The sequence below is a fragment of the Mycteria americana genome, chromosome 6 (genome assembly GCF_035582795.1).
Source record: "Mycteria americana isolate JAX WOST 10 ecotype Jacksonville Zoo and Gardens chromosome 6, USCA_MyAme_1.0, whole genome shotgun sequence".
In the NCBI taxonomy this organism is placed as follows: Eukaryota; Metazoa; Chordata; class Aves; order Ciconiiformes; family Ciconiidae; genus Mycteria; species Mycteria americana.
The window spans coordinates 55,059,825-55,072,982 of record NC_134370.1 but is presented as its reverse complement, the minus strand read 5'-3'; the positions used below and the strand labels follow the sequence as shown (position 1 = coordinate 55,072,982).

The 13,158-nt window shown below is 38.4% G+C and overlaps 1 protein-coding gene across 7 annotated transcripts in view; it reads left to right on the top strand.

Annotated features, from left to right (window-relative positions):
- The window catches only part of MYZAP (myocardial zonula adherens protein), a 78,760-nt gene that overhangs the window by 25,655 nt on the left and 39,947 nt on the right, over positions 1-13,158 (top strand). For all 7 annotated transcript variants that reach the window (XM_075505920.1, XM_075505914.1, XM_075505915.1 and 4 more), the window contains 2 exons: positions 9,136-9,294; positions 11,878-11,970. In XM_075505920.1, coding sequence (XP_075362035.1) covers positions 9,136-9,294; positions 11,878-11,970 — 252 coding nt within the window. The remainder of the gene's footprint in view (positions 1-9,135; positions 9,295-11,877; positions 11,971-13,158) is intronic.

The following is a 13,158-nucleotide window of genomic DNA, read 5'->3' as shown; positions in this document are numbered from 1 at the left end:
GATTTGAAGGTCATGTGCATAGAAGGGTTCAGAAGGGCGATTTTTCTGTAGAAGCAAGTAGCATGCACACACACGAAAAAGATCTTACAGTTGCTTTGGTGCAGAACTTGTTCTTTAAAAGCTGTTTCAAAGCAATAGATGATGTTTAATTTGTCTTAAGGATGGAGACTAAAAAGGGAAGCTGGACAGGCTCCACAACTTCACCACATTTACACTCTGATAAACCAAAAGCAAACAAGAAGTTGGCTAAGTTTACCAGACCCAATGTCTGAATAGCAATATGACAATAGGAAGCAAAACAACAATAGGATTTATTTGAAATAATTTCTTAGTGGTACTCACAAGCAAAAGTGACTGTAAAACGACTCAAAGACAAACACTTTAAAGCAATAAAAATAAATGCAAAGTAAAATGGTCAAGATGAAGATTCCTTATCAGACATTTCTTGTGCTGGAATCTTACATACACTCAGCTTTTCATACACTGCTCTGGCAGAGTAATAGGTCCTTGAGGATCTATAAATGTTACTTACAGAATGGATTAAAGAGGCCTTAATGCAAACTAAATTTGGGCCACCATTAAATAGTAATAATTCATTTTGTACAGAGGTGTTTAGTTGTAGCACTTAAGAGTAGTTTCCCTCGCCACTTACTCTGTCAGTCTCTGATAGTTTGTATCTGATTGCAGAAACCCTCAGACTGGCCTAAGCATATGGGCCCATTGCCCTAAGAGTAATATAAGTTTGTTTTTGAGGAGGATAGATACTGACTCATGGCTTACTCACTTTACTGTGCTGAGTAGTGTGATAATAAGAAGTAAGCGTGAATGGTTAGGGCTTGGACAATTTGTAGTGAGTTTCTTATGTGACCAATTTTTTTCTCTGTGGGACCTTGTATTTAATAAGAGCTCTAGTTCCCCCATAATACAAGTAAAGGCAAGTGAGTTTTATATCAGAGAATGTTAAGGAGAGGGTATGAAAGGTAATAAATACATTATTGGGTTCATCTTACATTCCAGTATATTGCACAGTGATTTTTAAGAGATCCTTTTTACTTGAGAATTTTAAGGTCCTTTAGGTCCTTTGAGGTCCTTAGGTCTTTTGAGGTCCTTTGGGGTCCTTAGGTCTTGAGAATTTTAAGGTCCTAAAAGGACCTTTTTAAGGTCCTTTTTACTTGAGACCAGAAAAATGGTATGTAATTTAATTATTTTGTGTTCTGAGCAGTTTTCTAAAGTTCAGTACTTTTACCCAATTTAAAGACTTTTAGAAAGCATATATACAGCCTTCAGAGCTAGATGGGATCTGATTAGTCAATTCCATAGCAATTAAAAAACACAGAGTAATTGTGCTATCTACTTGTGTTTTACAGTCTGTGTAATCAAAAAAATAGCCCTACAGATTGTATAGTCATAGTGTATAGAAGCAGCTACAAAAAAAATCACTGATCATGAGCTGTTTTTCCTCATGTCTCTAAAACAAGATAGTAATGTATTACCTGTAGATTTTTATTGCCGGTGTAATGTATTGCTTTATGTATTTGAATTAGTTACACAGTAACTTACAGTGCACACAGGACTCTTGACTAGTCATGCTGTGATACTTTTACTGCAAAATTTAATTTAAAAAAAAAGCATCTTTTAAAAGCCGTGATCAGGTATCTCTGCTGATCCACTCATGTTTGACTGACTCAGTGTTAATGAAATTGCTTAAAGCACCTTGCGAATAACAGGTTTTAAAAATGTCAGATAAACCTCACACAGTCCTATGAGAACTGTTCCCCCTTCTTGGAAATAGAGATAATAGCGAGAAATTAGGGAACTGCTCGGTTTTCTGCCTTGCGCTTTACAATTTAAGGTCAAAAAATACAGCTTCACCAAAAATAAAATTTAACAGCAGGTCTCTTGTTGGAATCTGGAGTTCTGTGCTGTCTTTAAATGCTGAGTATTAAGAAAATGGGAACATGGAAAATGTTTTTGGTATTTAAATATATTAGTGTGACGTACAGAAATTAACTGCAGGGGTAATCTGTGGGATTGTACGGTTTTTGCTGGAAGGCTCAGGCAGATCAGGCAGTCTGAGCCTGGCTGCCAGGCGCTCTCCTGTTTGGGCAGGACAAGTGCTGGAGAGAGACAGACTCTTCTCTGCCTCTGCCTGCTGCTGGTGAGGGACAAGAGCAGAGACCTTGCTGTGTCAAAGGGAGTGCCAGAGAACTATAAATATACCATGGCATGACATTTGGTTGTAATCTCCTCTTTCAAATCTTTCATTAGAAGGAGGTGATTTTGAGCTGCTCTAATGTGGCATAGTGATGGGTTACTATTTTTTACTTTTCTGTATCTTTCTAGGGCTCAGTACCATTAAGAGACGTTTCAGTTGCAAAATCAGCTAGTGAACTGCACAGAAGCCCTTGCTAGTGCTGATCCTCCCAATAACTTGTTCTGGAGTTTGATGTCAGATCAGAACTGATTCTTTATTAGTTATGTTAGTAGCTGTTAGCTTAGCCTTTTTCATTGTAGCCCAAGTTTAGCAGAAAATGTATGCTGTATTTCATTACATCTGTATCAGTGCATTAAGTTTCTAGATCGACTTTTTTATTGCTATACTTCCATGAAATAAAAATGAACCAGTGTAAGAGAGTAAAGTGATGGAGCTGGGCAGTTTTGTTGCAACAAAATTGCTGCAGGCATTACTGTACTAGGATGGTCTCTCCCCCATCTTTTGTGAAAGGCTGGCAGATGGTACACAGTTAGAAGTTGACGTCAAAAACTGAAGGGGCAGTCAGCTTGTGCTCCAGTGTGTCAGGCTGGATTTTTATATTCATATTTAGGCTATGATACCTTGAAAGAAGCATATGAGAACTGAAGTCACAGGTAGAGGCTGTTTAGTTTGTTTGTTTGCTTTTTACAGGCTAAAAGCCTACTGCTAAATATCTCTGACTTGTTAGCACTTTAGGTAGAGAGAATCTGAAACTATCCTGATTTTGTTCCCTTACTTCTGTTAATGATGGGCAATGGATGACAGATGAGGCTGTTTACTTCACCATGAAGTACAAAGGAATATTGTGCTCATCAGATTGTATGCAAAATCTGCATGTCCTGAAGCCTGCCTTGTCTTGCATAATAAAGGACTACCAGACAATTGTATTGTCCCTGTTTGGGATTGGGCTTATTTTTATCCATCAGTCCCTTTCTTCACTGTCATGGCTAAATTTGGAAGCATCATTGGAAGCTCCAGCTAGGTATTTGAGGGCAGAATACGGAGATATGTATAGACAGATTTTTCTTTTTCATTTGGACACAAGGACAAGAGAATAAAAATGAGATAACGCTCTAGAAATTTGTGTCACTTTCCTGTCTTTGTGGCTTTCAACAGAGTTTGAGCAGTGTTTAGTCTTAAACTCTAATTGGTACCTTGGCTGTATATATCCTCAAACTCTTTAAATTTCTTATGTTTTTAAAGCATCACAACCAAGAGGTGAAACTCTTTTTGCTTCCTAAGCAGGAATACAGAAGCATAGCAAACATTTTTTCCCCAGCAAAAGATTAGGCTGTCAAGAAACCAGAAGGGGAATTTACCCCTGTATGTGATGGAGGGAATCAAGCAGAAACTTGTGTCAGGCTTGGATCAAAGAATAAGAATGCAACGAACATGAGGCTGTTGTGCACATTGAATCTAGGACAGTGCCTATTTTCTCTGCTGATCTGCTGCTGCCAGCCCACTCCCATCAGCACAGAAGTTGTGTCATAAATGTGGTTCACCTGCTACAGGTGGCTGATGTTACTGTTTCTCAGCCTCTCCAGCACTGATTGCTTGATTTTTTGATGTGTACTAATTAAGTGACACCTTCATTAAAAACAGCACTACATGAAAACCACAGAAATAATTCCACTGACTTCTGTGGTTACTGCTGTATTTGTTGTATCTCATTTTCTTAGTGTATAAACATTGGTGTTCTGTGTATGGATTTCATTGATTAGATATGACTTTGTATAATGCCTGTCAATTCTATTTTTTGAGATAGGAACCAAATTCTATATTTCAAGGAGCTTAAAAGTTGGAATGTGTTAAACAATGCTTCTTATTTAGTGTCATGAATTTAAGAACGCTCATGTCTATGTCTCGGCATATTTTCCCTATTTTAATACTATTTATATATGAAACACTCCTAAATGTAACATGAGTTTCGTGGGCTGTAGAGGAATATGAAAAAACATTAAAACATAGCTACCTTTTGTCAGAGCATAGTAACTTTCCTTGGTGAGCTCAATATTATAAATTTGTAATTTTACTGAACAGAAAATATGTAACCTAAGTAACAATGTGACTGTTCTTATTCCTGGTATAACTAATGAACAAGCAAAAGATAACTGGATATTTCAGAAACCTCTGGAATGTGGCAGTTGAAGAAAAGCTAAAGCCTCACTTAACTGATACAGTTCTGGTTAAAAGAAGAGTTTTTAGATGGTGTAGGTAAACAGAAGATCATGATTTAGCAAAATTTTAAGGCCATATGAGTACTAAACCCAGAATTGTGCTAATCATTACATTACATGTCCTTTTTCCTCAAAATAAGATACCTGCTTCCAATTTTGGGGCAGGGAGAAAGTATAAAGTATGGGGTATCTGACTTTTTGGGGCAGGGAGAAAGTATAAAGTATGGGGGTATCTGACTTTCATTTCAAAAACTGACAGAGGTAGATTAGGAGGCAAATCATCCCTCAGTGTTATTTACATAATGCCAACAAAACCATGGGCAATACAAAAAGCAGCTAACAACTCATATTTAGGGTTTGTTTTTATAGTGTCTTTGCTTCACCTGTTTTGTGCTACTTCTGCTACTTACTTGGACAGAGACATAAACAGGATGCATGGCAATTACAAAGACTTTTGCAACCTTGGGGTGTAGGCTTCTGTTTTAAGTATTTATTAATTAAGTAAACACAGTCTGCGTTTCTTTAGTACATGCTATGTGATCACACCAAGTGCAACATGAGTGTTGCTGCAACATAGACAAAGCATGTTCCTGGAAGCTGCTATAGTATTCATGTGCACCAACACGATGTGTTCTTGCTGTTACCTTGGACTGTCATATAACTGACTATAGATATAAAGAAATATTCACAAATTGCTTAAACTAAGTCTGCCTTTTCAGATTAGCAGCTCACATTAGAAGGGATTTTGAGCACAATTTGGGGCAACAATTGCAGCTGCAGTGCAGCAAGTGCATAGGCAGGTGGGGAGCAAGAACTTCCCTGTACTCTGGAGCTGGCTGATATTTTGACCTTAAACAGCAATGGTTAACTAATCTAACCTAACTAATCTAATCTAATCTAGCTTTACAGTATTTACTTGCTCCTAAATACTTGCATGTATTTACTTACTTTGTTATCATCACTGAGATGCCTCACTGCAGATCAGAGTGGAGACAGGCGAGGACCTTCTCAGAAAAATATCTGAGTTCTGAGAGTGGATATGTATGGGACATAGAGGAAAACAATGGAAAGTATTTGACTTAAAAAACATTCTGTAGTCCCTGGGGATGTGGAAAATCCAAGATTTGTGGAAGAGGAAACGTGGGAGAGGGAGGACGTTGACAGAGGAAGAACAAAGGACAAGACAGAAAAGGGAGAAAAATAAACAAAGGTGGGTGGAAGTAGCTTAAGAGAGGAGACAAACTGGCAGTATACTCATGCATACTTAGTGATGCAGTTCTGTGGAGCAGTTTGAGAACTGAGCCATTCAGCAAGGCCTCCTTTAGAGGCAAAGTGTATTAAATAATAGTCAACAAGCAAAGCAACCCATCCACCTCTCAACCCTGCATTGAGCAGTTTTCTGATTGTAACCCTTCCTCAGAAAGGAGTCTGCATCAGGTTAGCCCTTTTTTGTTAGGGTATATGCTGAACCCCGAAACAAGCGGTTATTGAGTGGAAGTTAAGAGCTACCGACCAGAGAAAAGGGGGAGCAGAAGGTAAGCATAGCTGGAATAGAACAGCAAGGAAAAAGACTAAAGAAATATGAGAGCAGTTATTTGTATAGCTGTTGGTTCACACAGCTTTAAATCCAGCAAGAACTGTATTGAAATTTTAACAGGTGCTTGCCTGGGGATTGTGATACAAAGGAGGAATAAGGAGGGGGTAAAAGCAATATCCTATATTTTACATAGCACATAGTAGAACTGGAACACTCAACAGATGATGGAGATTCTTTTAATCTTCTGAAAGAGAAGTGACAAAGGCATCTTGGGAGGCTTGTGCAAATATAGACAACAGGCAAGTTTAGCATTGTTGCAAGAGACATGTAACCAGTCTGGCTTTGTGCATACTTAATCCTGCATGTACTGCTCATTATGATGTAAATTCAAGTCTGTTCGTCTGTGAAATATGTGACTGCCATGGGTGATTCTCTAGCTGCAAACCCATTGGTCTGAATTTGTAGGTCTTTCTTAGAGGAGAAAAAAATCCTTCAAAGCATTCCTTAGGAATGTGTTCATAATATTCTAAAAATAAGGAACTTGGTCATAATTTTCATACAGAAGTCTGCAAACAGCACTTTAAACAATTGTGCTACTGTTTTGGAGGCACAAAGGATCTTGGTAGTTGCTGGTATTCAGCTGTTCACCTCATAAAAAATGAATGATCATGGGTAAAGGGTATGGATTTATTAATTCAATGTCTGGCACCTTAGTAACTGCTAAACAATCAAAGTGATTATTCATTTGGTTATCAGGAAGATGGAAACTTGTATGTAATCCCTTTATCCAGATGCAGGGGAGGAGCTGCTATGAAACTATCAAAGAAACTGTACAACCCTGGAAGCAAACAAACACAAAAAAGTTTTTGAGTCATGTCCCCATCTAGTTTCTGTATTTTCTTTACTCTCAAAAAAATCAGGTGTGGGGTTTTTGTTTGTACGCATCCAAACAGCAAAACAAAAACCCCAATAATACATAATTATGAAACTTCTGATTATCGGGATATGAAGCTTTGCATATGATGTTTTCAAAGTGCAAAATGATATCATGTATAGGTAGGGCTGGTTGCTCAATGTTTTTCTATTACATGATTTTAAGGCCTTCTTTTTAAATGATTGCTTATAGCTTTGTTGTTCTTTGCCTGAAACGTTCTTTATCAGGTGTCTGCTCCATGATTGTTCCCCTCCCAGCCCTGCACACACACCCCCAGAACTTCAGCAAAATGGTTAAGCTATTAATGATATGGTAAAGGAAAATGTGTAGGATTTACTATGTTGAGAAAATCTGTCTCTGTCAATGCGGGAGGGACACAATATGTCTATCTTACCCATTCTTCTTAATGCAAGTAGATTTACCTGTTCATTTTCCCCTTACCCAAAGAAGTATTTATTCTTACATTGCCACCACAGTTGTGTTAGTTTGGCTGCTAAAAACTGAAAGTGCTACTGCTTTAGACTGCAGATGCTATCATCACCGTCTGTCATGGTAAGGACTGGAGACTCTCTATCATGCAGCTGCAGATGGATATAAGAAGCTGAGCTTCATCTCTTCCAGCTTCTGTTTAGTGTCAAAGAGCATATTTAGACACTGCTTAGACTCTTAATTTAGTAAAGAATCTCAAAGTTTGTCGGTTTTCATACAGTGTCATTACTGAACAACGAAACAAAACCAAACATATTCTAAGGTCAATGTAGTAAATATTCTCAAATTTACCTGTATCCTGGTAGATCTAGCGTGAGAAAGAAAGTTCAGTAACGTTACCTGTAACTGATTTGTCCCCAGCACTGGCCTTTCAAAGACAATGTGCAAAGCTAAGCGGTAACAGCTGTATTTCCAAGATTATGTCTTTCTAACTTTCTATTCAGAAATAATCACTAATTTTAGGTTTCTAGTTTGCAAATATTCAAAGGTAGGTAAGAATATTTTTTCCCTTCTTTTTAAAAAGCCATAATGTAGATGTCTTAATCTAAGCTAGTTGTCTAAATTCTTCGTAATCAAGAAGAGAAATTAGTACTTCTGGAGACTGACTCATTCCAGATGATTGCTACAGAAGGATGTTTCTCTGGGTTGATTAGAAGGGAGCCTAGGTGAGTAGTCAGGTCAGGTGGTTACATCTGACCTTGCAGATATTTATTTACATGCTGAGGGAAATGATTCCTACTGTTTGAATTAATATTTTTCTTACTAAGTGTATTGATGACATGAATAAGAGGAGTCTGTTGCAAAGAGTGCCTTAAAGTAAGATACACAATTATTACAAGTACGTTTTACAAATTTCTGCAGATCATTAAAATAACAAATGTAGGCACTTTAAAACAGTCTTTCTACTTACCTATCAAGACCTGATTTCAAAGTTTTATACTCCTACAATAGTTAATAACATTGGAACGTCCAAATGAATGCTGTTTCATAGCTTTGCTTTGGCTCTGCTAATGTCAGTTCTACAACTTCTGTAAGAAAAATGCAGCCCTGAAATGAATGTTTTATTGCTTTGGAGGTCCTTAGTTAGCTTTAAATGCTAACTGAAATTCTACTTTGTTTATGTCCAAGATAAACAGATATTTTCTGAGCTCTCTGTAAGGAACCTTGCCTAAAATGTTTTAATTTCAGTTTCTTCTGAGAACTTTCTAAAATTTTTTATTAAACTTGTGAATTTTTATATTTCCCACAGCAGGGAGTTTGGGGAGTGCGGGGCAATTCTGTGGTTGCAGGATTTTAAAGGGAACTGTGAGAGCTGACAATGCTCTGGAAGAATGCAGAAAAGTAGCATATGTTGGTGAATGAAAATAAGCCAGGATAACTTTTTCTCTAATAAGCCAGGATAACTTTTTCTCTTGCGTGCTTCTACCTCTCCTTGCACAAATCCAATCTGTTGTCTCTAGCTGTACCAATATCACTTCCATTAAAGCAATGGAAATTAGACATCTCTGTCATCTCTATCAGTTATAAACTGGTCATTGATCTTCCCAAAAAAATGAAGGTTGACAGTTTGGCCCCAAAACATTTGGGAACTAGTGTTCTTAGGTACTGTTGTGCTTTCACTATAGTTGGCTGTCTCTCCTGGCCCTATGTTACTGTATTTTTGTTTGGTTTTTTTATTCTAGTACTGATTTAAAAATAACCTTTTTTTTTTCTTTTTTTTTTTTTTTTTTTTTTTACTTTTAAGGAGCTCTACCATGTACCAAATGGCATGTCTCCAGGGAAGCTCTCTCATGGGATGGTGTATGGCGTTGTGCACCGAACTGACAACAACCATAAGAGAGAAATGGTGGTTTATGGCTGGTCAGCTGATCAGCTAAAAGAGGAGATGAATTACATTAAAGAAGTGAGTTATGCTTTCAGCTTCAAAATTTGTCAAATATCCTTTCCATATATTCATGTAGAGCTGTGAGTGTATATGGGATGACTGATGTCTAGTCTAACACCTGAATTTGAATTGGGAACCTACTCTGAAGCTAAAAGCTTGCCTTGTTAGTACTCAAGTTGGGAAAAAAAGCATGCTATATACCTGGGAACTGTGTGGTCCAGACTCAAGGCTTCTGTGCCAAGTGATACTTGTTAATGCTTGCTGACTGGGCTACAGCTGGGCAAGAAAACTGCTAAACAGATCTTGGGGTTTCTGTCCTGAAGCCTTCATAATTTCAAATGTGATACAGAAGAAACTATGTAAGCAGACACCTGAAAGGATAAACTGTCTCTCCTCTCTTCCTCTGTTTCCCCTGTCCCCAAACCCCCCAGTTTTGAAAGGGTTCCTAATTAGGTGACATAGTAAAATCACATGGGTATATTTTGGGGCAGCCTTAAAATAGTCGGCCTAATAAGGATGACTTTGTACTAGTTTTTCTGTGCGTGCTAATTTATCATAATTGGCAGAAGCTCTCCTGAAAGAAAAAAAATGCATTTGTGGTGCTGCTGGTTTCTGTGCTTGAAACTCAGGATCTCTTTGCCTGTCAGTCCTTGGCTCTCGGGCTCTGGCAATAACCCCCTAATTAGCCCAGGGCAAATAACTTGACCTTCTCTTTCCATCCACCTTTACCACCCAGGAAGCTATTGGTCAATGGTTATTGTGTTACGCTGATTTTAAGTGCAAACTGAGTTGCTATAAAAGGGAGGAACACTGAGTCAAGCCAGCAGCGTAAGAGACTGTAATTATGTGTGCTCTTACCATCTGACTGGTCTCTATCCATCAGCACTTGCTTCTTCTCTCCTTTATTACTCACAGTTTGTTAGCTTGCAGCGTTCACCGCTCAAGTTCCTGCGCTCGCAGTTAGGGTATGTCACTGCTGCAGTGCAGGGGAGGCACACGAGCTGCCTTGGCTGCTGGTTTCCTGCCTGGGTAGTTTATCTGCCCTGCTGGGGTGGTGTCCGGGGATGGGTGAATTGGCATGTGGCAGGGGCAGCTCCCTGGGCTTGGCTGTTTCTGGTACCTGGTGCAGATTGCTTGGACCGGGACCATCTCCCTGCCCTTTTCTGTTCCCAGCTGGCTTGTGGCATGGAGGGACGTGTCAGACCAGGTGAACAGCATGTCTTGCATGTGTGTTCAGGGTACTGATCTTTTCAGGAAAAAGTGGGAAAGACATGGGAAGAGACGTATCGGCCCTTGCTCTCCCATCTTCTGAAAGCTGTGTTCAGCTATGCTAATTTGTGAACTTTGGTCCGCCAGATAAGTTTTGTCTTTGAAAGTAGTCTTAAACAAGAGTCCTCAGCTTGTGCCACATATGTGCTGACTTAAATAGACCAAAAATGATGGGCCATGTCAGAACTGCTGACAGTTTCCTCTGTATCCGAGCCAAATTTGCCCTTTGCAAGAGGGTGTGCGTGTGCATGTGCATACGTGTGGGTAGGGACAGGGCGAGGGGTGCTTTCCTGAGGTGAAGTGCAGGAGTCAGCTTCCTTCCGTGTTTCTCATCCTAAAGGGAGCACGTAATTTGGGGTAGCCTTGTGCCTCCTCCTTACATAGATTTGGTGGCCAATGCCCCTCTTTCTGGGAAGGAGTGGGTATACTGTAGAGGTGCTAGAAACATCCTCTCTTGTATAAGGCCCTACTAGTGTTTCCCCTTGCTTCTTCCCCAAGCCTATGCAGAATGAGGTAAGCTCACTGCCCTGGATTATCTGCAATCAGTCTGTGTTTGATAGAGGTGAGGGGGGTGGGGGAGGAAGGAGTTTGAATTACGTAGCTGGAAGGTAGACAGTAGGAAACCATTTAACTACTGTTTACAATGTGTGCTCTTGAGAAGTTTGTTTCTGTGCATGATTGCAATGGCATGTAAACCTAAGATGGCTTCCAGCATGCTTTTTTTTCCTTTTCTTTTCTTTTTTTAGAAAGGCAAAGTAACCTTTACATCCATAGTTCTCAAATAAAATCGAGTACTCTGTTCTTCAGATTTGAAATTACATTGGTAAATTTATGCTAATAAATTGTTTAGCTAGATATGAGCCTAAAAGTCTGAAATTAAAGGGTTTGTCTTCAAAGGATACACAGGGAAAACTAATTAACCACTTTAAAAAGTATGAAGGTGTATTAAATCCATGTGTGGATGCTTTTTTCCAGAAAGAAAACATTATATACTCAAATTAGTTTTAATTCCTTTAGTAATCAGGTTAGAATGAGTTACAGATAATTTAACTGAAATTCATTATTTAAATTACTAATTTACAAGTGTTTAAGTGTGTACAGAGAATTTTAGAATTCCTCAGAGATGTTTATTCATATCATCCTTATGTAGGTAAGTCTTGAGACTTAAGGTTTTGTCTTGTTCTTAAGAGTAAATTGTGGTTGAAAAGGTAGATTAATCATGGAAATTTTTGGAAGTAACAATGAAGGACATAGGAAAAAACCCAATCATGTCCTAGTATAAACAATATCATCAATAACTTTGATAAAGGCATTTGATTCTTCTGACACCAGGTGAGAGCAACTCTGGAAAAAGTAAGAAAGAAAATGTATGGTGAATATGATGAAATGAAACGAAAAATACAGCAGCTTACGAATGAACTGAAAGTAAGTATACATTCATTTGTAGGAAAAGCATATGAGAATAACTGTCTCAGTGTTGTCTAGAAACTTTTTTTTTTCCTTCAGAACAGAAGTAGTTTCTCAAACTATTCCAGTTCATTGTTTTATATGACATCTATACTTTTCTTTCTTTATTTATTTTTTTCCCTCCAGGAAGGTAAAGTAGGACAGGGATGCTTTTGCATATGGAATTACTAATTGCCTGCTTCTTGGAAATAAAAGAATGATCATGATAGCATTGTCTGTGTGTGTTGGGAATTAGTGGAGATGTTTGTATCAGTAAGCTGCCAGGTGAATTAAATAAATTGCATAATTAGGACTAACATGCAATTTAGTTCGTGTCATTTCAACAGACTTTGCTCTGTTTTACTGACTGTATTGTTTAAACACTATAGTAAAAGAAGTAGCAATATTCTTTATTATTAAAGTGCAAGACAGTTCTAAAAATTACTTACCTTTTGATTAAACTGCTGAGTTCTTTGGTCCAAAAAATCTCCCTGAAAACTTGCTGTGGATTTTATATTCAACATTGATTTTTCACAGCCCTGGTTCAGATGAAGCTTTGGCAATGAAATGTATTCTGACTTCAAGGGACTGGGACCCTGACTTGTGCCCTTCTGCCATCCTCATTTGGAGACTGTCAGTTCCCTGCATGCTGTATTATTTATAAAGATCAGAACTTGCTGTTAAACTGGTACTTTTATTCTGTGGCAACTAGTATCAAACAAAAAAATCACCCTGACTTGAGAGGAGGAGGGAGAGAAAACTGAATTTCTGTAAACTGTGTTAAATAGTCTTAATGATGCCAACACGGTGAGTCCCCCACCCAGTATGCACGTAGGCAAATGCTGATTCAGATGCAGTTTTGTCGTCTTTGCTGCTGATACTTAACTGAATAGCAGTGGTGATATTCTGCGCTTCCAGATCTTCTATCAGACCAGTAGAAATCCTGCATGAGTCTGAACATCTCTCTTAATTAAGGGTTTCTGACCAGCTCTGACAGAATCTCTAGTTCTGAAGCAAATTAGCAGTTTATGAAGCACTCCTTCGAACACAAATGGCACAAGACACCCTCTCCCCTTTTTTAATACTCTGGAGTGCCTGAAAGAAAGCACAAGTGTTGTTCTACCTAATAATATATGCTTTTTTTGTTTAGTTGGTTGGTTTTTGGTT